The sequence below is a fragment of the Manacus candei genome, unplaced genomic scaffold (genome assembly GCF_025592945.1).
Source record: "Manacus candei isolate 608988 ecotype Guabito, Panama unplaced genomic scaffold, ASM2559294v1 h1tg000139l, whole genome shotgun sequence".
NCBI classification, from domain to species: domain Eukaryota; kingdom Metazoa; phylum Chordata; class Aves; order Passeriformes; family Pipridae; genus Manacus; species Manacus candei.
In genome coordinates this window covers 1,601,583-1,626,019 of record NW_026138187.1, presented here as the reverse complement: position 1 = coordinate 1,626,019, position 24,437 = coordinate 1,601,583, and the positions used below count along the sequence as shown (strand labels likewise).

General features: G+C 60.4%; 2 protein-coding genes across 2 annotated transcripts in view; one reads left to right on the top strand and one right to left on the bottom strand.

Annotated features, from left to right (window-relative positions):
• The window catches only part of STRIP1 (striatin interacting protein 1), a 46,443-nt gene extending 36,909 nt beyond the window's left edge, over window positions 1–9,534 (top strand). The window contains exons 26-40 of the mRNA XM_051771703.1: window positions 332–438; window positions 783–910; window positions 1,800–1,982; window positions 3,134–3,351; window positions 3,585–3,650; window positions 4,074–4,137; window positions 4,694–4,765; window positions 4,893–4,967; window positions 5,086–5,183; window positions 5,527–5,653; window positions 5,748–5,848; window positions 6,076–6,142; window positions 6,796–6,900; window positions 7,776–7,980; window positions 8,790–9,534. Of these exons, the coding sequence (XP_051627663.1) occupies window positions 332–438; window positions 783–910; window positions 1,800–1,982; window positions 3,134–3,351; window positions 3,585–3,650; window positions 4,074–4,137; window positions 4,694–4,765; window positions 4,893–4,967; window positions 5,086–5,183; window positions 5,527–5,653; window positions 5,748–5,848; window positions 6,076–6,142; window positions 6,796–6,900; window positions 7,776–7,980; window positions 8,790–9,037 (1,864 nt within the window). The 3' untranslated portion in view covers window positions 9,038–9,534. The remainder of the gene's footprint in view (window positions 1–331; window positions 439–782; window positions 911–1,799; window positions 1,983–3,133; window positions 3,352–3,584; window positions 3,651–4,073; window positions 4,138–4,693; window positions 4,766–4,892; window positions 4,968–5,085; window positions 5,184–5,526; window positions 5,654–5,747; window positions 5,849–6,075; window positions 6,143–6,795; window positions 6,901–7,775; window positions 7,981–8,789) is intronic.
• A 1,849-nt stretch (window positions 9,535–11,383) lies between these two features.
• Window positions 11,384–17,495, bottom strand: ALX3 (ALX homeobox 3). The gene is made up of 4 exons (XM_051771693.1): window positions 17,240–17,495; window positions 13,947–14,248; window positions 12,630–12,692; window positions 11,384–11,743 (listed from the first exon to the last, which is right to left on the bottom strand). Exons 1-4 carry the CDS (start codon window positions 17,493–17,495, stop codon window positions 11,435–11,437), a joined length of 930 nt encoding a protein of 309 aa, XP_051627653.1. The 3' UTR covers window positions 11,384–11,434.
• Between the last annotated feature and the right edge of the window lie 6,942 nt (window positions 17,496–24,437).

Sequence of the window (24,437 nt, the reverse complement as noted above, 5' to 3'; positions counted from 1 at the left end):
GCTGAAAATGCTGGAAAAAATCAGTTCAATTCCAGCATATTCCAGGAGGAGCAAAATCCTTGCAAACATCCACCATCCACCTCGTCCTCCTGCAAATCCAGGGCTATTTTTCCTGGTTTAGAGCCCAAAACTCCCTGAAAATATTCACAGTTCACCTCATCCTGCCAATCCAGGGCTGTTTTCCCTGCTTTAGAGACCAGAAATGTACCTGCAGGAGCACAAACGTTACCAAGGCAGCTCCAGCCCACCTCCTGCATCTCCATCCCGGGATGCTGGGTGCCAGCAGTGCTTCCCAAGCTCATCCCAGCTCATCCCAAGCCGTGTTTTCCAGGGTGCTGCTGAACATCATGTACCTGATCGTGGAGACCGTGCGCCAGGAGGCCGAGGGGGACAAGCCCGAGTGGAGGAGCATGAGGCAAACCTTCCGAGCGGAGCTGGGTGAGGATCCGGAGCTCGGCGGGAGCTGCCAGGCCTGGGGAGGGACAGCGGGGGGGATTTGCCTCCAGGCCTTGGTTAACAGGGACTGGCAGCACTGGGTTGGTTTCTGCTCAGCTTGGAAGGGTGAGCAGGAGGAGCCATCCAGCCTTTCCTGCTGCTGGGTGCTCTCTTCCCAGGAAAAACATGGGTCGTTGTTTCCTCTGAACACAGAGGTGAGAAGTGATGGAGGGTCTGAGGCCCTGGAGAGGAGAGGGAGCTGTCTGGGGTGGGATGGGGGTCTCTGAGCTGGTGGGGATGAGAACAGGGATGAGGAGTTCCTGGATAATCCTGCTGTGTGGTTGCAGGAGCCCCCCTGTACAACAACGAGCCCTTCTCCGTGATGCTCTTTGGGATGGTGACCAAGTTCTGCAGCGGCCATGCTCCGCACTTCCCCATGAAGAAGGTGCTGCTCCTGCTCTGGAAGACTGTGCTGGTGAGGAGAGGCCATGGGATATGGGATGTGTGCTTTGATGCTTGGCACGGGAGGGAATTCTGCCCGTGGATCTGGCTGTAATTGCTCCATCCTCTTCTGGTGTTCAGTTTGCACCTTATTAAACCCAATCCCAGGCTTTCCCCCATAGGGAAGTGTTGGATGTTGGAATCTGGAGCTGGGTATCGAGGATGGACCCAAAGTGAGATTCCTGATGGGATCCAGGAAGGGAAAGCTCTGGACACTCCAGTTGTGGATTCCTGGACGTACTCCTGTTCCTCCTGCCTGTCACAAGGACAAGGGGGGCACAGGGACAGACAGCTCCTGTTTTACACCCTGGAAAAGGATTTAGGCCTCCCAGGACAAGGAGGACATGGAGGGGCTGGAGCGTGTCCAGGGAAGGGAACAGAGCTGGGGAAGGGTCTGGAGCAGGAGGAGAACTGAGGGAGCTGGGGGGGCTTAGCCTGGAGAAAAGGAGGCTCAGAGGGGACCTTCTGGCTCTGCAACCCCCTGACAGGAGGGGGGAGTGGGGGGGGGTCGGGCTCTGCTCCCAGGGAACAAGGGACAGGAGGAGAGGGAACAGCCTCAGGCTGAGCCAGGGGAGGGTCAGGTTGGACATCAGGAGGAATTTCTTCCTGGAAAGGGTGGTCAGGCCTTGGCAGGGGCTGCCCAGGGAGTGGTGGAGTCCCCACCCCTGGAGGTGTCCAAGGAAGGGCTGGCCATGGCCCTCAGTGCTCTGGGCTGGGGGACAAGGGGGTTATGGTCACAGGTTGGACTTGGTGACCTTGGAGGGCTTCCAGGATTCCATGACTGATTGTGGAGAGCAGTTTTGGGAAGGGTGGGGGGAGCTGCCCTGGGAACCCCCACGCTCAGCTCCGGGGGTCCCTTGCAGTGCACCCTGGGGGGCTTTGAGGAGCTGCAGAGCATGAAGGCGGAGAAGAGGGAGATCCTGGGGCTGCCCCCGCTCCCGGAGGACAGTATCCAGGTGATCCGGAACATGAGGGCGGCATCGCCCCCGGCCTCCGCCTCCGACCTCATCGAGCAGCAGCAGAAACGCGGCCGCAGGGAGCACAAGGTGGGGACGGGGACAGCGGGGGGGACAGCAACGGGGACAGGGACAGCAACGGGGACAGGGACAGCAACGGGGGATGGGACAGCAACGGGGGACAGGGACAGCAGTGGGGGACAGCAACAGGGGACAGGGACAGCAACAGGGGACAGGGACAGTGGGGGGGTGGCAGCAACGGGGGACAGGGACAGCAACGGGGGACAGGGACAGCAACGGGGGATGGGACAGCAACGGGGGACAGGGACAGCAACGGGGGACAGGGACAGCAGTGGGGGACAGCAACAGGGGACAGGGACAGTGGGGGGGTGGCAGCAATGGGGGCAGGGACAGCAACGGGGGACAGGGACAGCAGGGAGGGCATGGTGACATCAATGAGGAGACAGTGACAGCAATGAGGGGGTGGTGACATCAAGGGCATGGTGACACCAACGAGGGTACGGCGACAGCAACGAGGGGACAGTGACATCAGTGAGGACGTGGTTACATCAACGAGGGGACAGTGACAGCAATGGGGGTACGGTAACATCAGTCAGGGTGTGGTGACATCAGGGAGGCATGGTGACATCATCAAGGGGATAGTGACATCAATGAGGTAATGGTGACATCATCGAGGGCATGGTGACATTAATGAGGGCATGGTGACATCATTGAGGGGATAGTGACATTATCAGGGGGTTGGTGACATTAGTGAGTGCATGGTGACATCAGTGAGGACATGGTGACATCACTGAGGGCATGGTGACATCACCGAGGGCATGGTGACATCAGTGAGGACACAGTGACATTGAGGGGATGGTGACATCACCGAGGGCATGATGACATCACTGAGGGGATGGTGACATCACCGAGGGCATGATGACATCACTGAGGACATGGTGACATCAGTGAGGGCATGGTGATGTCATCGAGGGGATGGTGACATCACCGAGGGCATGGTGGTGTCATCGAGGGGATGGTGACATCAATGAGGGCATGGTGACATCAGTGAGGGCATGGTGACGTCATCGAGGGCATGGTGATGTCATCAAGGGGATGGTGACATCACCGAGGGCATGGTGATGTCATCGAGGGGACGGTGACATGAGCGAGGTCTCCTCCAGGGGCTGGGCACTACCCTTGGAGCAGGCCCATTCCCTGGATGCTCTGCCCCCCCGCAGGCCCTCATCAAGCAGGACAACCTGGACGCCTTCAACGAGCGCGATCCCTACAAAGCCGACGACTCGCGGGAGGAGGAGGAGGAGAACGACGACGACAACAGCCTGGAGGGGGAGACCTTCCCCCTGGAGCGGGATGAAGTGATGCCCCCCCCCACCCAGCACCCCCCCAGCGAGCGCATCACCTGCCCCAAGGGGCTGCCCTGGGCCCCCAAGGTCCGGTGAGTCCGGGGGGAGCCGGGCAGGGCTGGGACGGGGGCGGGAAAAGGGGCTGGATGTTGGGAATCTCAGCAGGGATGGAGGAAGGGGTTGGGGCGGGGTGGTCACTTGAGTGGCTGTTTTTTGGGGGGTGGGCTGGGCATCATCCCTTTGTCAGGCTTTTCCCTGGGGCTGGAGCTGTGACATTCCAAGAGGGATGGGAAGATGTGACTCTTCCCTTCCCCCTTGGCTGCAGGGAGAAGGACATTGAGATGTTCCTGGAGTCCAGCAGGAGCAAATTCATCGGATACACCTTGGGCAGGTGGGGCCAGGGCCAGCCGGGGGGGGTCAGTTTGAGGGGCTTGGGGAGAGGCCAGTTTGGGGGGGCTGGGGGAGAGGTCAGTTCTGGGGCTGCTCTTGCCTTCATGTAGTGGCAGAAAAGTCCTGGGGTCGCTGGCTCATGGTCCCTTCCCCACCCCTGGGGGTCCCTGTCCCACCCCTGGGGGTCCCTGTCCCACCCCTGGGGGTCCCTGTCCCACCCCTGGGGGTCCCTGTTCCACCCCTGGGGGTCCCTTCCCCACCCCTGGGGGTTCCTGTCCCACCCCTGGGGGTCCCTTCCCCACCCCTGGGGGTCCCTGCCCCTGGGGGTCCCTTCCCCACCCCTGGGGGTCCCTGCCCCTGGGGGTCCCTTCCCCTGCCCCGGGTGCCCAGCTCTGCTCCCAGCCTGGCTCTGTCCCTCCCGCAGTGACACCAACACGGTGGTGGGTCTGCCCCGGCCCATCCACGAGAGCATCCGCACCCTGAAGCTGGTGAGTCCATCCAGGAATCCCTGCAGTCCCTTCCCCAGCCCCTACCCCCAGCACAGCTCAGGAGAGGGTTTTCCTGAGCCACCTCCCCCTTCCTCAGCCCTGTGGTGGGAGCAACCTGAAGTTCTCATCCCATCCCTGCTCTCCCAGGCTGTCCAAGCCCCTTCCTTAGGGGGCTGCATCCCTTTCTTCTTCCCATCCAGCGGGGCTTCATCCCTTCCTTAGGGGGCTTCTTCACTTCCATAGGGGCTTTATCCCTTCCTTAGGGGCTTCATCCCTTCCTTAAGGGGCTTCATCCCTTCCTTAAGGGGCTTCATCCCTTCCTTAGGGGGCTTCATCCCTTCCTTGGGGAGCTTTATCCCTTTCTGAGGGGTTTTATCCCTTTCTTAGGGGCTTTATCCCTTCTTGTCTTCCTTTGCTCCTGGGATTGTCCATGGCTGAGTCCAGCAGCTCCCACCCTGCCCATGAACATGGGCCACCCTTGGGACAGGGATCCAGGAGGGGTATTATGGGATGGTGGGAGCTGGGGGGGCTTGCTGACCCCCCTGTCCCCCTGCAGCACAAGTACACGTCCATTGCTGAGGTCCAGGTGCACATGGAAGAGGAATTCCTGCGCTCCCCACTGTCTGGAGTGAGTGTGGGATGGGATGTTTGCTCTACCAGGGAGGGGTTTCTCTGGGCTGAGGGTCTCCAGCCCTTGGGATCATATCCCAGGGCCAGGGCACTGGTGGAGGTTTTCTGGTCTCTTCTGGCCTCAGGGGGAAGAGGAAGTGGAGCAAGTCCCTGCTGAGATCCTGTACCAGGGCCTGCTGCCCAGCCTGCCCCAGTACATGGTGAGCTGGGAGTACTGGGATCCTCTGGGATCCTCCCTTTCCAGTGGTGCCTCCCAGGTTTATATCCCTGTTCCTGCCCCCTGCCCCCATCCCCTCTCCATCTCTCCCTGCTCCCCAGATTGCTCTCCTGAAGATCCTCCTGGCTGCAGCCCCCACCTCCAAAGCCAAGACAGACTCCATCAACATCCTGGCAGACGTGCTGCCGGAGGAGATGCCGTGAGTGCCCCGGAGCAGAGGGCTGGCATGGGGTGGGAAGGGAAGGGAGAGGGGGACAGGAGGAACCAGGAAGGGTTTGGGTTGGGACTCCCTGGGTGATGTGACCCTGCCCTGCTGCAGGAGCATGGAATCATGGAATGGTTTGGGTGGGAAGGGACCTTAAAGCCCATTCCACCCCACAGGCAGGGCCACCTTCCACTATCCCAGGCTGCTTCAAGCCCCATCCAACCTGGCCTTGGATACTTCCAGGGACGGGGCAGCCACAGCTTCTCAGGGAATTCCCCCCCAGCCCCTCCTCCCCTCCCAAGAAGCAGTTCCTGCAGTGCCCCCCCTGTGCCCCCAGGACCACGGTGCTGCAGAGCATGAAGCTGGGCGTGGACGTCAACCGGCACAAGGAGATCATCGTCAAGGCCATCTCTGCCGTGCTGCTGCTCCTGCTCAAGCACTTCAAGCTCAACCACATCTACCAGGTGAGGTGGTCTGGGGTCCTCCCACCCCCCGGGGGGGATTTGGGCACGGGCAGGACCCCCCTGGTCCCCATTCACCTGCTTTTCCCCTCCCCAGTTCGAGTACATGGCCCAGCACCTGGTCTTTGCCAACTGCATCCCGCTCATCCTTAAGTTCTTCAACCAGAACATCATGTCCTACATCACTGCCAAGAACAGGTGGGGGGAGCTGCTCCCCTGCATCCCTGTGGGCTGTGGGGAGGGGGCCCTGCTTCCTCTCCCCTCTGGAGCCCCTCCCTGGGCACAGGCACGGTGGGAAGTGCCCACCACGGACAGTCTCCAGTGGGTGGGAGGTGGGGTCTGCATTGCCCCCCAGGCCAGGGGGGTGTGGGAGGGATCAGTGGGGGCTGTGGGGGATCAGCACGACCCCCCTGTCCTTCCTGCAGCATCTCTGTGCTGGACTATCCCTACTGTGTGGTGCACGAGCTGCCGGAGCTGACGGCCGAGAGCCTGGTGAGTCCGGCTGTGCCAGTCCTGGGGAGCTCCCCGGGGGAAATGGGGCTCCCCCACCCAGCCCTGGCACCCTCTCCATGCTCCTGGGGCTTCTGGGGAGTACAGCACATCTCTGCTGGGGTCACTTCTGGGCCCCTCAGGACAAGAACGATATTGAGGGGCTGGAGCATGTCCAGGGAATGGAACAGAGCTGGGGAAGGGTCTGGAGCAGCAGGAGAACTGAGGGAGCTGGGGAAGGGTCTGGAGCAGCAGGAGAAGTGAGGGAGCTGGGGGGGCTCATCCTGGAGAAAAGGAGGCTCAGGGGGGACCTTCTGGCTCTGCAACTCCCTGACAGGAGGGGGGAGCTGAGAGGGGGGTCAGGCTCTGCTCCCAGGGAACAAGGGTGATCAGGCCTTGGAAGGGGCTGCCCAGGTGGAGTCCCCATTCCTGGAGGTGTCCAAAAATCTGTGGATGTGGCACTTGGGGACATGGTCAGTGGTGGCCTTGGCAGTGTTGAGGGATGGTTGGACTTGGTGATCTGGGAGGGCTTTTCCAACCTTACCAATTCCATGACTGGGTGATTCCATGCCTGCATACTCTTTGGACAAGCCCAGCCCAGCCTCTCCCCATCCCTGCTCCCTTCCCTTGCCTGACCCTGCCCATCCTCCCCACAGGAGGCCGGAGACAACAACCAGTTCTGCTGGAGGAACCTCTTCTCCTGCATCAACCTGCTGCGCATCCTGAACAAACTGACCAAGTGGAAGCATTCCCGCACCATGGTGAGGGCTGGGAACGTTCTGGAGCTCAGCCTGGCTGGACTGGGATCTCCCTGAGGGCCTGGGCTGTGGGAACACCCTGTGGCAACCCAGCCCTCGGTGGGGAGGGAGAATGAGTGAGGGGGGAGGGGGTTGACACAGGACCCCATCCTATCCCATGCCATCCCATCTTACCCCATCCCTGTTCCACCCCATCCCTGTCCCATCCCACCCCACCCCATCCCTGTCCCACCCATCCTACCCCATCCCTGTCCCACTGCACCCCTGTCCCACCCACCCCATCCCACCCTACCCTACCCTACCCTACCCCACCCCTGTCCCACCCATCCTGCCCCATCTCTGTCCCACCCACCCCATCCCACCCTACCCCACCCCTCCCTGTCCCACCCACTCCACCCCATCCCTGTCCCACCCCACCCCTATCCCCCCCGTCCCTGTCCCACCCGACCCCATCCCACCCCATCCCTGTCCCCCCATCCCTGTCCCACCCCACCCTCGTCCCACCCATCCCTATATCCCCTGTCCCACCCATCCCCATCCCACCCTGTCCCTGTCCCCCCATCCCTGTCCCATCCCACCCCTGTCCCACCCCGTCCCTGTCCCCCCCATCCCTGTCCCACCCCGTCCCTGTCCCCCCATCCCTGTCCCCCCCATCCCTGTCCCACCCCGTCCCTGTCCCCCCATCCCTGTCCCACCCCGTCCCTGTCCCACCCCGTCCCTGTCCCCCCCATCCCTGTCCCCCCCATCCCTGTCCCATCCCATCCCTGTCCCACCCGTCCCTGTCCCACCCCACCCTTGTCCCACCCATCCCCATTCCACCCCACCCTGTCTCCCCCCATCCCTGTCCCCCCACCCCTGTCCCCCCGTGTCCCCCCCAGATGCTGGTGGTGTTCAAGTCGGCGCCGATCCTGAAGCGGGCCCTGAAGGTGAAGCAGGCCATGCTGCAGCTCTACGTGCTCAAGCTGCTCAAGGTGCAGACCAAGTACCTGGGGCGCCAGTGGAGGAAGAGCAACATGAAGACCATGTCGGCCATCTACCAGAAGGTTCGGCACCGCCTCAACGACGACTGGGCCTACGGCAACGGTACCTCCCGCCCGCCCGCGGCGTTCCTGCGGCGTTCCCATGGCATTCCCATGGCGTTCCCATGGCATTCCCATGGCATTCCCGTGGCATTCCTGCAGCATTCCCATGGCATTCCCATGGCATTCCCACGGCGTTCCCACGGCATTCCCACGGCATTCCCGTGGCATTCCCGTGGCATTCCCGTGGCATTCCTGCAGCATTCCCACGGCATTCCCACGGCATTCCCACGGCATTCCCACTTCAGGGGCTGTTCCGGGGGTCGTGTGCATGGGGTGGGGTGACCTTGACCAGTTGACCTTGACCAGTTGACCTTGACTGGGTGCCCACAAAGCTGCTCTTCCCAGCCTTTCCCAGTTCTTCCCGGCCCTTCCCAGCTCTTTCCCAGCTCTTTCCCAGCCCTTCCTAGCCCTTCCCAGCTCAGTCAGGCCCATTCCAGCTGAGCCAGACCCAATCCAGCTCAGCCAGGCCCAATCCAGAGGTCTGGGATGCAGGGGGGATTCCAGGTGGAGGCTTTGCAGGGCTCAGGGCTGTGCCAGATCTTGGGGCTCCCTTTGGCTGAACAGCTTGGGTTTTGCCCTAAATCAGGCTGGAACAGCAGGTTCAGTGCCCCCCCCATCAGGGTTTAGGAGCTGGGCTGAAGTGACATCCCATTTTTTTGGGACTGTTTTTGGCCCGAGGGGTCCAAACCAGCAGCGTCTCGTGTTGTTGATGTGGAGCTGCCGTGTCTGCCCTGGTGGGGACCCACAGCCCCCTTTCCTTTCCCGGGGGGCTTTGGGCTCCTCCCTGAGCTCTTTTCTCTCCCCTGCCAGACCTGGATGCCCGTCCCTGGGACTTCCAGGCGGAGGAGTGTGCCCTCCGTGCCAGCATCGAGCGCTTCAACGCGCGGCGCTACGACCGCGCCCACGGCAACCCCGAGTTCGTGCCCGTGGACAACTGCCTGCAGAGCGTGCTGGGGCAGCGCGTGGACCTGCCCGAGGACTTCCAGGTCAACTACGACCTGTGGCTCGAGAGGGAGGTCTTCTCCAGGCCCATCTCCTGGGAGGAGCTGCTGCAGTGACGGGGACACGGACACGGGGCGGGGAGCGGGGCTGGGGGGCCTGGGGGTGTGTCTGGAGACCTGGGGGGGTTGGGAACAGGGTGGGGCTGGGGGGTCCTTGCCGAGGTGCCATCCTGCCCCTCTGCCCCGTTCCAGGCTCGTCCCACAGCTGAGGGTGGGGGGCTCTGGTGCCCCCGGGGGTTCCCGTCGGGTGAGGGGGTCTGTGCCCACCCTGGGGTAGATCCCCCCACCCCAAAGGCAGTGCCCCCCCCCGGGATCTGCCCATCCCTGGGCAGGGATGTGCCCCCCCCGGGCAGACTGACCCCCCTGGGGCTGTGCCCACCCCTGAGGTTGCTTTCTGGGCCGCCTCCCTCCCGGTGCCCTCTGCAGCCCAAACAGGGGGGGCAGTGTGGGAGGGGGTCCCTTGTGTGGGGTGAGAGGCTGGCCCTGCCCAGCCCGTCCTGGGGGGCTCTGGGGGGGCAGGGGGGATGAGCTGTATATAAATTATATATATTTGGTGATATCTCTGCCCTGAGTGTGCCCAGGCTCTGTCTGTGTCCCCACCCCAAGCTGGAGGGGGGTCCTCATCTGCCCTTGTCCCCGTCACCCCTCACGTCCCACGGGGGTCCTGACCTGTCCCCAGAAGGTTTAATGTTCCCCTTGCCCCCCCTCTGTTGGTTTGGGGGGTTGGTGGCCTCGAGGGTGGCAGGTCCCCCCCTGTCCCATTCCCTGAGCCCTCCCCAGCTCTGGCCTGGGATTTCTGGCACCATCCTGGTGTTCCCACTGGGATTGTCTCTGCTCCCAGACACCAAACCCAGTCTCCCCAAAGCCTGGCCTTGCCAGAGCTCAGCCTTGCACCTTGCTGGGCCTCAGTTTCCCTGGCACAGGGGCATCTCCCAGGGATGGAATCCTGAGGGATTCACCCTGGTTTGAGGGAGGGAAGCTGGGACAGCCCCAATTCCCACCCCATCCCTGTGGGACAGCTCAGGGCTGAGCCTGTGGAGCTCCAGGAGTGAATCCAGCCCCAATGGAGGCAGCAAACCCCATTCCCAGAGCCGACCCACGATCCAGGTGGGAATCTCCCCCCTCACCCCCCCCCGACTCTACAGCAGTGCCAGAGCCAGAAATAACTTATTACAAATGTGTTTTAGTGCTCAGAAATGAAGACCCGGATCCCCCCTGCCAGGAGGGGGGTGAGATGGCCCAGGGGGAGGGGGTCACCCATGGGGGGCACCAGGCTGTGCCAGGGGTGCCAGGTTTGGGCTGAAACCCTGGGGGTTTGGCCCAGGTTGGGCTGGAGCAGCAGGTTTGGTGCCTCCCCAAGAGAGGGTCCAGGTGCTGCCTCTCCAGGGTTTCCCCCCCCCAGTCAGGATGGGGCAGGGTGGCATCCCAGTTTTGGGGGCATTTTTGGCACTTGGGGTGACTCCCCCCAGGACCCCCAGAGAAGATGAAAGAAGTTGGATGCAATGAGGTGGCCCCCCTCCGCCCCCCCAGGACTGGCCATACAGGTACCCCCACTAAGAGCCCCCCCAAAATGGGGAACATCCCCCAAATGACCAGTTGTGCCCCCAACACCCCTCTTGGAGCACTTGGGGGGTCCCACCTGGGGGATTAAAGCACCTCCCCAGCTCTTCCATCCAAGGGGTAACAGGTGACCCCCTGCCCAGGGAAAAAGGCTTCAATTTGGGAATCTTTACCCTCCCAGCCCCCCCCCCCATGGATTTACTGCCCATCCCGGGGGGCTCCCCCTGCTCCAGGAACTGGGGCTGTGCCAGGGCTTACCCCCAAAAGGGGAGCAGAAAGGGCTGTGGTGGTCGGAGGGGGGCTTTGGGGGCTCCTTGAACACAGCTCTGCCCCCAGGAACCCCCCCGAGCACCAGGAACTGTCCCAGTCCAGGGGCCCTTCCCAGTATGGGACTGGGAGTGGAAGAGCCCAATTTCTGCCATTGCTGGTTGCATTGGGAGGGGGGTGAGCAGCCAAACTCCAGCTGGGGAGGGGAGAGGAACCCCCAAAACACCCTGTGTCCCCTGCCAGGGGGGGTATCTTGCCCCCCCTCCCGTCACAGTCCCCCTACCCAGGGCTGGCCCCCCCCCAGCCTGGGACACAGATTTGATGGGAGGGGAGGGGGCTGCAAACCCGCGGGAATCTCCATCAAACCCCCTTCACTGAAGGTGCCTGGGGGGGCTCAGGGAGCCACTTTTGGGGGCCTGAGCTGCCAGTGCCAGCCCGCGGGTGGGGATGATCCTCTTCCCTCCCCACAGCCCCCCTTTCTCTCCCCCGGTGCTGCAGCATCGCGCTGGATTCAGGAAAACTCCCGGAGATCGGGGTGTGCAGGGAGGGGGGAAGGTGATCCCACCACCCTGCTCCCAAATCCTGGCGCTGGGGGGTGCGGGGGGCCCGTGTCCCTCCCCCCGGGGATCAAGTGGCCCAGCCCAGCAGGTTCCCGGGCCCCTCTTTGCTCTTCATCCTCAGCGGCATCAGCGCGGGCGCCTTGTAGTCGTGCTGGGGGGGGGGCTCGAAGGGGCGGGGGGCCAGGGCCGGGGGGGGCAGCCCGTGCAGGGAATAGAGGCCGTTGATGGCGGGGGGGGCGCCCGGGGAGGCGGGAAGGGCCACGAAGGTGTTGCTGTGGGCGGGGGGGGGATACGGGGCCAGGCAGGGGGACGGGAGGGGCTCGGCGGGCAGGAGCCCCGGGGGGCTCGCAGGGCTCGGCCACAGGTTGTTCTGCAGCTGAAAGAACCAGAAACAAGCCCAAAGTGAAATGGGGAGGGGGGGTGACATCCCCTCAGATCCCCCTCATCCCACCCTGTATCCCCCTGAGCTCTCCTTCACACCCCACTCACTCCCTCTTACCCCCCCTCAGATCCCTCTCAACCCTCTTTGGATCCCCCTAATCTGCCCTTGGATCCCTCTTACCCCACCCCGGGCCTCCCTCATTCCCATTTCAGACCCCCATCAGATCCTCCTCATCCCTCCTTGCCCCCCCATCCCCCTTCAGATCCCCCTCAATTCCCCCTCCTCATTCCCACCCCTTCATCCCTCCCTCAGTCCCCCTCATCCCTCCTTGGATCCCCCTGGGATCCCCCCACCCCCCTGGGATCCCACTCACCTCCCATTGGATCCCCCTCGGATCCCCCCCAGCCCCCCTCGCCTTTTCCCTGTTTTAGGGCCCAGGGGGGGTCGGACCTGGTTGAAATGTTCCCCCCGGGACAGTTTGGCCTCAGGGATGTGGGTGAAGCTGAATTTTCAATTATTTTTACACTTTTCAATACTGGGGGGAGGGAAGGGCAGTTCTGTAGAAAAGGGGGGGCAGGAAGCACTGATGGGTGGGAGAGGCTCTTAAGGGGGGGACACCACACCCCAAAACGTGCCCCACAGGGCACAATCCCACGGGAGATGGAGTGGGAAACAGCAGCATCTTCCTGCGTGTGGAAAAATGTCCTTTTCCCTCTTTTCCATGTACGGCCACCCTTTTTCCGAGGGTGGAGGGAACCGCAAGGCCCGTGGGGGATGGGGAGGGGGAAGGGCAGGAACGGGCGATGTGGGACACCCCCGGTTCGGTGGGACGAGCCCCCTCCCCTGGGAACGGGGGACGCGGGGCCGGGACTTCTCTCACCTCCTGGATTTTCCCGTAACGTTCCCGTTTCCGCCACTTGGCCCGACGGTTCTGGAACCAGACCTGGGGATGGAGGAGGGGGCTGAGGGGTGGGGACCCTCCCCCTGCTCCCCGCAGCCCGTCTGCCGCCATCCACGCTCCTTCCCGCCGGGAAAACGCCTGGACACGGAGCCGCCTCGTCCCGGGGAACCGGAGCGAGCGCGGGGACCCTCCCCGTGCTCGGTGTTCGAGCCCAGCGGCCTTTTCCTCTGCGAACAGCGGGAATCGCTCTTATCCCGCAGGGGAAATCATCAGTCCCGCTCGGTGAGTGGTCCTTTTCCCTCCCTGGCGCTTCGGAGCCTCGTTTATCCCAGATTTTGCTGCGGAACGAGGTGGTTTTGGGGTCCCGATGTCCCTCTGTGCTGGGGCGGGGACTGGAGCTCACTGGGGGGGGTCTCTGGAGCTCACTGGGGGGGGTCTCTGGAGCTCACTGGGGGGGTCTCTGGAGCTCACTGGGGGGGGTCTCTGGAGCTCACTGGGGGGGTCTCTGGAGCTCACTGGGGGGGTCTCTGGAGCTCACTGGGGCAGGAGCGGCTCCAGCGGCGTCTCCCGGGGAGGAGGAAGGAGGAGATCGGGATCCTTGGCTCGGGGCTCACGTGGTTACAGGTGATTTCATCCAAATCCACCCCAAATCCAGGCCCCGGTGGGCGCGGGGTGGGTTCGGGCTCCGCGGGCACATCCCGTGCCTTGTCCCCGCTCCTGCCCCCGGGAAGGGCAGTTCCCAGCTCCCGGTGGGAGCTCCCTGCCTTCACCCCCTCCCTTCTGGGTGCCTCCTCCAGACTCCTCTTCCCACCTGGAGCCCCAAACCCCCCGCGGAGACACTTCTGGAAGCAGCTCCCGGCGAGTGCGATGCCAGCGGAGCCCGGGATAAGGGTCGGGCTCATCCTGCCCCATATCCCAGGATGTGCCACCCCCAGCCCCATCCGTGCCGAGCTCCCAGGATCCCTCCTGGGCTGGAGGAGCTGAGCTGGGGAGGGGGCTGGGAATAATGGATTCGGGCAGGGGGGATGGTCCGGGGGCAGGTTGGCAGTGACCTCCCAGATTTTGGCTCTTCCCACCCCTGGGGTGCTGGAGAGGGGGGAGAAGGGACCAGCGCCCCCATCCCAGCGGTGGGTGATGGGCACACGGAGCAGGATTTCCCGTCTGGGATTTAGCATAATCCCGGGAAAAACAGCTTCTACCTCAGCATGGAGGAGGGAAAACCACCTTCCAGCTCTGCCTGGCAGCACCCGGGCTGTCCATTCCCAGCCCCCTGGAGCCAGGGCTCCGTTCCCGTACCTGCACCCGGGCCTCTGTCAGGTCTGTCCGCAGCGCCAGCTGCTCCCGGGCGTAGACATCGGGATAATGTGTCTTCTGGAAAACCTTCTCCAGCTCCTCCAGCTGGAACGTGCTGAAGGTCGTCCTGTTCCTCCGCTTCTTGCTCTTGCTCTTGCCCAGGGGCTCGGGGAGCTCGGGGGCCCCGTGGTCCCGCAGGGCACCCAGAGGTGCTGCCAGCGGGCACCCCAAATCCCCCGGGGCTTTGGGGGGGGCCCGACAGGCTCCGGGAAGCATCTGGAACCCACCTTTGCAGCCCTTCTCACCTGGGGGGAGGCACAGGGGGAGGGGGTGTCAGTGGGGACAAGGAAGCCAAGTGCTCTCCGTGCCACAGCCCCATCCCATCCCTTATCCCGAGGGACTGGGATACAGCTCCCAGAGAAAGGGGCTCGGTAGGGACATGCAGCAGGGCAAATCCATCACTGGGGAGGGCAAAATCCTGCTCGAGGTGGGAGAGGAGGGCAGGAAAAGCCCCCCGAGGGTGTGGGAAGCCTGCACGGAGCAGCGGGGGCTCAGGGCCCCGCCGGGATGTTGGGGTGGGCAGGGGGCAGAGGAGGTGGGCACGGGGTTGTCTCGCAGACAGGGCTGAACTCGCCCTGTTCCTCTCCTGGTTCCTCCTCATCCCTCTCCTCCTGCTCCCTTTCCGCCCAGGGCAGAGCCAAAGGGCCCCCAGCTCTGGGGGGATCCAGCCCCCCACCCTCGAGCTCGGTTCAGGGGGAGTGGCTGTGCCCCCGGGTCGGCACTTCCCTGGAGCTGCAACTCCCGGGAAAACTCTCGGAAAGGGGTAAAAATTACCCCCTCGCCTTTTTGCTGGAGAAGAACTCCCCTCCCCCGGGGATGAGGGCAGGAAATTTGGGGGTTCTCCCCTTCCCCTCTGTGCTGCTGCACCTCTGGGCTGGTTGATGGAAAGGGATCAAGGTTCGGGGTCACCCTTGTCCCCCCGGGGGGGGGTGTCTGTCCCCATGTGGGGACACACAGAACTTGGCGGCTCTGGGGGCTGTGGGGATCCCGAGGAGCTGAGCTGGGAAAGGGAGAGCTGAGGGGGAATCAGGGCATGGGGGGAATGGTTTGGGGTCCCCCAGCAGCCGAGGCGACACAGGGAAGGAGACAACCTGAAAATGCCGGGTTTGCCCTGATCCCACCCCAATCCCCGGCTCCAGGGATTTGAGATTCCTGGGGGAGTGGATCGCTGGCCCCCTCGGAGGGGCAGGATCAGGAAAATGCCGCCTTTGGAACGGATCCTCCTTCCCAGCCCTTTAACCAACATCCCGAAGGAGCGGGAGAACGGGGTCCCCATCCCTGCGGACCCCACGGGGGCTCTGCACCCCAAAACCAGCCCCCGCACCCCCAAAACCAGCCCTCGCACCCCTAAAACCAGCCCTCGCACCCCTAGACCAGCCCCCGCACCCCTAGACCAGCCCCCGCACCCCTAAACCAGCCCCCGCCGCGGCCTTTTCCGGCCTTTCGGTTTTGATTTTTGGTTGTTTCCTAATTAAGGCAATTTGGGGGTTACGGTGCAGCCGAGCCCGGGTCCAGCTGCTTTGAATTAATGGGTAAATGGAATCTGGGGGGGGGGGTTGGTGGGGCGATCGCTCCCCGTCCCTCTCGGTACCGACCTGTCCCTGTGCCTGGTCATGGATAACGGGGAAGGGACGAGGCCAAATTCCCGTCTCCTCCCCGCTTTGGCCTTCAAAGGGCTCAGCCGGAGGGTTTTAATGATAAAAAACAAGTCCCACCAAAGAGCAGAGCAAAGGCAAACCCCCTCCGCTATCACCAAAATTAGGGGAAAATACGACCAAAATTAAATCCCGCTGCACAAAGCATCGAGTTCGGGTTATTTTTTCCCCCTTTCCAAAGGCAACGTGGAGCATTTCCGAGCGGGTTTTGGCATCAGAGACAAATAAATAAATACCCAGAAAGAAGGAAAAGGCAGGAAGGAGCAGGATCCAGGCACGCAGCTAAATGAACACCGTGGCACAGGGGGACAAAAGATGGGAAAAAGAGAAGACAGAGATATTCCCCCCCCCCCCATCTCCTTCCTCATCTGACACCCCCGGAAAGATTCGGAGGCGCTGGGGAAGGGGCAGCTGGGGAACAGCTGCACAATTCCTGGGATAACGGGAGGGGAAAGGAGAGCTCAAAGGGATCATCAGCGAAGGGATGGGGGCGCGGAAAGGGCTCCGGGAACGGCAGCAGGTAAGCGCTGCGGCAGCGGGGGATCGTCCCGCTGTTCCCGGCATTCGCGGTATCCCGCTATCCCCGGTGTTCCCGGGGTGTTTTCTACCTGTTCCCCGCGGCGGGGGGGCTTTACTGGGCCCCACCTGGTTCCCATTTCCCCCGCGCCGCTGCCTTTTGCTTCTTATATTAAAGCGAAACGGGGGATAAAAGGACCGGGGGGTCCCGGAGGAGCCCCCGACGGGCCCGGCCGGGACAGCGCGGGGAGAGCCTCGGGGATGAGCCCGGTCCTGCCCGAGCCTGGAGAGGCGAGCGGAGCTCCAGGACCCCCGAGCCGAGGGGAAGTGGGAGCTCTGGAGCTCCAGAGCCGGGGACCGGGGAGCCCCGAGACACTCGGGCACCGGGGAACTGGGAATGCTGGAGCCCCGGAGTCCCGGGGAACCGGCTGCTCTGGAGCACCCGAGCAACGGGGAACCGGGAGCGTTGGAGTCCCGGGCCCGGGGGACTCCCGTGCGCTGCCAGCCCCGTGGTCCGGCCCCCCCCGATCCCGGAGCCCCCCCGGTCGCTGCCGCCGGTCCTGCCTGTGGGTCCCGCGGACGGGAAGGGGCGGCCGGGCGCGACTTTCCAGCCTCCTGCGGGGAACGGGGCCGTTCTCTGTCCCCGGGAACCGGCACCGACCCCGGGAACGGGCTCTGTCCCCGCCGCTCCCCGCCCGGGCCGGTCCTGCCGTCGCAGCAGCGGGGCCGAGTCTGTCCCGCCGCTTCTTCCCCCCTCGTTTCTGGGGAACAGGAACCATCCCGGCCCCCCCCGCTCCCTGTCGCGACACAGTCCCGGCCGCCGACACTCGGCAGCCCCGGCCCGGCCTTTACCGGCTCCGTCGGGGGACGCTCCGGCGGTCCCCGACGGGGCCATATCGCGACAGCGGCCGCGCCGCTGAAGCCGCGGGGGATCGTGTCGGCGATGGGACCCCCGGGGTGGGCGGTCAGGGCGGGGGTCCCGGCAGAGCCCGCGGGCGGGGGCAGAGAGGGGCGAAGAGAAGCAGAAGGGCCGGGAGGGGCTCGGCGGCCGCGCCGCCCCCCCACCCGCCGCTCCCCCGGTACCTGCGGCCCCGGGCGGGTACGGGGGCTTCCCATGGACGGCCACGGCGGGGGGGCCCGCGCTGGAGACCCCCGGGTAGCGGGGCTGTGCCCGGGCCGGCGGGCAGCGGGCGGGGCGGGGGCTGAGCGGCGGCGGCCGCCGGGGGGGGCCCAGGGCGAAGGCGGTGGGAGGCCGCGGGACCCCCGGAGGACCCCCGGGCCGGCGAGGCGGGGGGAAGGCCGGGCAGCCCGGAGCCTCCATGGCGCAGGTTGGAGGGGACGGGGACGGGCGGCGGGAGCGGATTTTGTGCGAGGGACCGGGAGGAGGGGGACGTGGGGGGTGATGGGGAGGGAGGGATCGCCCAGCAGCCCCCCCGGCCCGGACACCCCCACCCACCCCCCACTCCACAGCCAGTCACGTGCGTCCCAACCGCGGCGTTAACCCTCTAATCCCAACCCCCCCCACCCCGGGGTCTCTTTCCCAGGTGGGTCAGACCCTCCATCCCCAGCGCAGGGGCCGCAGGAGGAGCTCTGCCCCCCCTTCCCAGTGCTCCCAGTGTCTCCAAGCTACAGGAAACGTCCAGGGCCCTTCCTTGCTTTAAAACTCCATCCCTGGCTGCTGAGAGCTGCAAGAAATCCCAGCACGGGCAGAAACTTCCATTTTTCCGACATTCTCTGGATTATTTTCCCCTTCCCAAGGTCTACTGAACCCATTTACATCCTTTCCCTCCCCAGAGCCGGGGCTGAGGACTGGGACGAGTTGGTTCAGGGATGATTGTAAACCTGGGACATGGAATCCAGATCTGGAATACGGGATTCAGGGATGGTGGTGACCCTGGGACGTGGGATCCAGAGACAGTTGTGACCCTGGGACAAGGAATTCAGGCAAAATCATGACCCTGGGATACAGAATCCAGGGATGATGGTGACCCTGGGATACAGGATCCAGGGATGATGGTGACCCTGGGACATGGGATCCAGGGATGATGGTGACCCCGGGACTTGGGATCCAGGATCCCCCAGTGCCCTTGGAGCAGGAGCTGGGCTCTGCTGGGCTGGGGGCTGGTTGCTCCCAGCACCAAGGAGGTCCCATCCTGCTTCCCAAATGTCCCTGTCGTTGTTCCCATGCCCCAGGATTCAGATCCCCTCATCCCAGGATCCTGACTTTGCCTTTGGCAGTGGGCACTGGGCTGGAACAGAGCAGATCAGAGCTCACCAGGACTTCTTTCCCCCCTTTCCTGCCCCGTTTTGCTCCTCTGCTCCCCAGGACTGGATGTTTGGCCGTTTGGGGTGAGGGGACACAGTTCTGGGGGGTTGTGCACAAAACAAGGGGCAGATTTGGCATTCAAAGCCTCGGAGAGGGCATTAAATGAAGGGCCTGGAGAACTGAGCAGAAATCCTGGCTGAGGGGAGAAGTTTTACCCTCCATTTGCTGTTTTTCCCTGGGCACAATTTTAGCTCGTCCCTGGGCATCATTCCTCGCTCCAGCTCCAGGGAAAATGACCCTGCAGGTTTGGGGGCTGCAGGGCAGGGGAGGAACCGGGTGGCAGCAGCGAAAAGAGGTGGAGGAGGAGCCAGCAGATCCCCGAGGTGTGATGGTAACAGCAGAACAACGGGACAAAGCCGACCATAAATAACATTATCACTTCTATTGGCGCTGCCGGGCAGGGCTTTTATCCTGGCACCGGGAACACCTGGAATTACGAGACAATCTCATTTCAAAGAGTTCACGATAGAAATATAATGTCAGGGGCTGAGGGTCATGTGATGTTGGAGTGTTGGAAAAATTGGTGGAATCCCAGGAGTGGTGGATTTGGGGTGTAAATCACAGCTGCATTTTCCAGCCTCTGCTCAGGGAAGGAAAAATCCTGGCTGGTTGCCCAAAATTATTCTTTTGGAGTCCTTTGAGGGACTGGTTCTGCACAGGGGGGTCTGAGAGGGCAGTGCCCCCTCCTCACCCACCCGGGGCATCCCATGGCATTCCCTGACTGTGGAAATCCCCTAACTGGAGCTGCTGGGATTTTTCCTGTTTTCCACTGCCCACAGCTCCCTGTGTGCTGTAAACTGCAGTTAATTGGGACTGGGAGGCCTCTGGCCCAGCACAGATCATTAAACATCAATAAACATAACTCCTGGAAAGGCTGATTAGTTTTAACTCCTGGTTTTTTCCTGGCATTTAAGGGGATTTCGGAGCAGGATGAGTCCCTCCACACCTGGCAGTGCTGTGGAGCGGGACAGGCTTTGGGAAGGGCCGGTTTTCCAGGGGGGAGGGATCCCTGGGACCCTCCTGGGCAGGTGGAGAGGTCTCAGGCAGGTGGGGTTTGGGGTTTTGGAGCTGAAGTCAGCACAGGGTTCGTGAGGTTTTGGGGAGCTGGTGTCAGTTCCTGGAGCTGCCGAGGAATTTGGTCCCTTCCCTGGGCGGGAGGAGCACCAGGATTCCAGGGATCTCCTCGGAACCTGCCACCAACCCTCTGCTCTGGGTGAGGCCAGGGGGGCTCATCCTCCTGGATTTGGGGATGGATATGCTGGGTGCTTTGGGACAAGGCTGGAAGGTGGGGTCAGGATGGGACTGAGCAGGGCAGGGCAGGTTCCTTTGCCCTGGACCAGCTTATCTGAGGGCAGAGGATGATCCCCCCCATTCCTGGGCTCAAAAGCTTCCAGAGGAACTTTTTACATCCTGGTGTCCAGCTCCGACATCTCCATGAGGGAAGAGCTGCTGGGGCAGCTCTTGGATTGAAATGACCTTTTGTGGCCCAATTTTAATTGGATTTACCACCAAATCCAATTAAAAGTGGTGTCACCAGAGCCACCAAGTGCAGCAGGAGGACTCCAGAGGGATCCTCGGAGGGAAAACGCTTCCTGCTTTCGGTTTCTCTCTTGCTCCTGGACAGGAGGAATTTTTTTACTCTCTTTGCATCCCACTGGTTTTCCCGACCGTCCCCAAGGATCCCAGGGAGCTGCATCTCCTCCCCTGGGCTCGCGGGGTGCCCTGGAGCTCTGCAGGAGGCCGGGAGGGCTGGCAGAGCTCTGTGGTTTGTAGGAACATCCCTGCACAGCCGAGATTTCCCTGCGCCACCCGGAGCCTCGGGAATGCTGGAGAGGGACTGGAGCAGTGCCTGGCCCAGGGAATGGGCTTCTCCTTCCCCAGGGACACTTTTCCCTCCCAGCCCGAGTGTTGGGAAATGTAGATGAGGACCAGCATCGTCATCCAGGTCCAATTCCACCCCCCGGGCTTTTCCTCCAGGAGGGTGGGGTTTTTTATTATTATTATTATTATTATTATTATTTTAAAAATGATTTTTAGCAGTTTTGGGAAGAAATCCCGTCCCTGGAAGTCTGTGGGGGAAAAGCTGTGGGTTCCTCTGGAGAACAGGGAGGCAGCTGAGCCCCACGTGAGCTGCGGGGGCCAGGGACAGTCAGGGGACAACTGTCCTGGTGGCACTTGGGCTCCCAGGGTCCCTCCCTCCCGCGGCATTCCCGGGGTTGGGAATCCCAGCCGAGGGGTTGGGATGTTCTCCAGCTCTGCTGCTCCTCTCAGTCCCAGGGGAAAAAATTCCTGGTTCTTCTCAGCCTGGTGAAAGACAAAAGGGGCCGGGACAGCGCACAAAGGCCCTTCCGTGCCCCTGAAAGGAGGAACGTTCGGGGGATGCCCGGGAGGTTCTTCCCGGCTCGTCCTCAGCCTTTGTCCGTCTGCACATCCCAAATATCCCAGGAAATCCTCCAGTTCCCGAGGTCCAACTCATCCCAAGCTGCAGCTTGATGTTGCTCAGGAATGTGCTTCTGGATGGCAGGAAAAATGACTTGAAATAATAAATATTTTGGTAATGAGGGGAAATAATAAAGTCATTTTTATACGGATTTATTTGTATAAAATATATATTTATATAAAATATGTATTTATACGTTTGTTATATTTAGATAAAATATACTTTTAGATACAAACGTAGACATTTGTATAAAATTTATATAAAATATACATTTCTATAAAATATACGCTTTCTATAAAATTATACATTTTTATATATAATTTATATATTTTTTTTCGGTTGGTCACAACCCTGGGTTGTGCCAGGGAGCGGGAAATGGAGCTGGAAACCCATCGGGATCACGGAGCTGGGGCTGGATTTGGTATTTCATGGAATGACCCCGATTCCAAATCCCACAAAAGCAAAAGTACAAGCACAAATATCCCCCCGGGTGGTTTCACGATGCCCCCGGACACACACGTGTCTTACACACATAAATCTACGTGTGTAGATTTAAAGCTGTCATTTAGACACAATTTAAATATTAATATTTTATTACTGAATACATTAATACAATATATTAATATTTTATGGATTTTATATATATCTTTTTATATAATGCAATATATATTTTATATATATATCTACACAGATTACGTATTATTAAATGTACTATATTGTATTTGGTATATTCTACATACTGGATTGCACTATGTTAATTAGATAATATTAATTACATTCTATTTTTATGTTATATTATATTATTTTCTAACATCTGTTTATCCCTGGGAACATTCAAGGCCAGGTTGGAGCAACCTGGGATAGTGGAAAGTCGAAATGGGAAGAGCTTTAAAGTCCCTTCCAACCCAAACCATTCCAGGGCTCCATAATTCCATAATTCCATAGACACACATTTTCATATATAAACATACGCTTAATCATTATTTTATATTGAAATATTAGTTCGTATTTATATAAATGCATCTATTTATAGCCGTACTGATAATTTAATCCCACGCAAATGCACATCATAATTTTGCCCACAAACACTCTATTCCCACAATACTTCAAGTTTTCAGCACAGGGGACACCAAAACCCTGGAATTTTGTGCCTGGATCACATGCAAACCATCGCACAAACCCCCCCATTAGTATAAATATATTATATTTGCGGAGTTTCCACGTCCAGAGGCACCGAGGGCGGACCCCCCAGCGCTGCAAACGGGGGGGATTTTTCCCGGGAAACGGCGAAAATTCCTTACAGATCCTATTTTTAGCAATTTTTTTTTTTTTTTGTGGCTGCTTTTCGCGCTGTGGAAACCTCGACGTTCCCGTTTTCACCCCGGCTCGGTGTCAAACGGGGGCCGCAAATTAACGATGGGAAGAACGAGCGAGGGCTCAAACGCCGGGAAAAGGAGCGGCGGGGCCGGGATTTGTCCCGGCGGGAACCCCGAGCCTCGGCGCTTTTGTTTCCCGCTGCGTTCCGAGGAGTTTTCCTTTGAATTTCGAGGACTTTCCTTTGCATTTCAAGGAGGAAATTCCGATAAAAATCAACATTATTTCATTATTTTGGCTCGACTCAAAGCCACGCGAAAACTACTTTTTTTTTTATTTTTTTTTTTTATTTTATTTTTATTTTGGTGGCCGCTGGATAAAAATTCCAAGCTTTCCCAAATAAACGTAGTGGCCTTTTGAGGAGCTGCGGGAATAAATCGGTTTAATCCCCTCGGGCTGCTTTAAAGGAGGATCCGGCTCCGTCCTCGCACTCGGCGGGTAATTTGGGCTCATAAACTCGGTTTTACGCCGCGATTCCTCCATGGATCCCTTCTCCCATCGCCGTCCTGGAATGCCGGGATGGATTTTTTTGCTTTAAAAAAAAGAAAGATTTGTGCTTGAGCCGTGCGGGGGAATTTCAGGCTGCTTTGGGCAGTGCTTCAGGATGCCAAATTCGGGCTTGTTTTCCTTCCAGCTGCTCCAAAAACACGTATTATAGAGAAAAAAAAAGGGTGGAAATTAAGCCTGGAAGCTGCAGCGAGTTGGGATTTGAGAGACGTGCGGGGCTGGATGTGGTTTTATGCCATTAATCCCAGTAAAAGTTGTGTAACGGGGAGCAAAACGGGTCTTTTGACTCCTAAAATATGTGATAGCACTTGGAAAAATCGTGCAGAAATGGAGGGATTAAATGGAATTTATCCCATCTATGATTAAAAGGAATTTACTCCAGTATTTGCTTTGCTGGGAAGTGGCAGGATTCGAATCGATTCGAGTTTTTAATTTTAGAGTAGCACTGAAGGGTTGTAAATCTCAAATGTTGACATTAAAAAAATGGGATCACTTCGGACTTAAGATCAACATAACCAGGAGCAGGATCCGGCCCTGGGCTAACACAGCAGTTGGAAAAAATGGGTGTAAATCGGATTAATTTGGGTTTTATTGCGGATTTATGCTTCCCATGGGATGTACAACAGCCCGGCTGGGGGGAATTCATTCCCGGGGGGATGTGTGGAAATTTATTCCCTCGGGGGGAATTAATTATTCCCTTCACTGGTGCAGGGCTGGGCTGAGCGTCCTTTGGATCCAGGTTTCCATGGGGTGACCCCGGGCAGGGTTCGGGTTTTATCTGGAGAATGGTGGGAATGGGGGGAGAGAAGCGCCCGGGAGGTGCTGGCTCGGGAGGGGCGGCGGGGGGGTCGCTCCGGGCCGTGCAGGAAGGGCCGAAACACTCCCCGAGCCCGGGAGGGACCGGGACTGAACCCGAGCCTTCCCAGGAATCAGCTTCGCGGGAGCGAACCCGAGCGGCTCCCCCGGATTGCTGGGATGGAGGAGCGGCTCTGCACCCCGGTCCCAAGGGGCAGGAGGACCCTGCCCGTGCCTGGGGACAGCCCCGGGTGTTCCCCCCGCCCCGGGGGCTCATTCCACCCCCGGCCCCCCCGGATCCCGAGCGGGGCGATCCCGGCGATCCCGAATCCCCGCGCTGAGGCCCCGAGCCCGGTCCCGCTGCCACCGAGGAATTCCCTCGCAGATTTGCGAGCGGAGCCGGACAAAGCCCTTCCCCTCCCCGAGGGATTGATGGGTTTATTCGTCCCATCCCCTAATGAGCCACTTCCAGATCCCAGTAAATCATACGCACCGGGAAGGGCGAAATCGTGCTCCATAAATCAGATCTGAGGCTGACGAGGACTCCCCGCATCATTATCCCGGCGAGTTTCGGAGATCCCAGGTACCGCCGCCTCCTTTGCAAACCCCAATAAATCTGGGAGTAATCATTCCCGACAGCGAGGCAGCAAAAGCACCGGAAAACATTTTCTTCCCTTAAAATGTAAATGGAAAATTTATTGCGGGGAAAGAAAAAGTTTTCTCCGGAGAGTCCGTAACCAGCAGCGGTGGGAGCCACTCCCCGGGGGATGGCATCGCCTCGGGATTTCTGGGAGAAATTCCTTGCAGCCCCTAAAAATTTT

Coding starts and splice junctions, on each gene's coding strand:
- ALX3 (XM_051771693.1), bottom strand. CDS start 17,495: ATGGAGGCTCCGGGCTGCCCGGCCTTCCCCCCGCCTCGCCGGCCCGGG. Junction 14,249..17,239: donor AGGTACCGGGGGAGCGGCGG/GTGGGGGGGCGG, acceptor GCCTCCCCCCAG/GTGAGAAGGGCTGCAAAGGT. Junction 12,693..13,946: donor TGACAGAGGCCCGGGTGCAG/GTACGGGAACGG, acceptor CTCCATCCCCAG/GTCTGGTTCCAGAACCGTCG.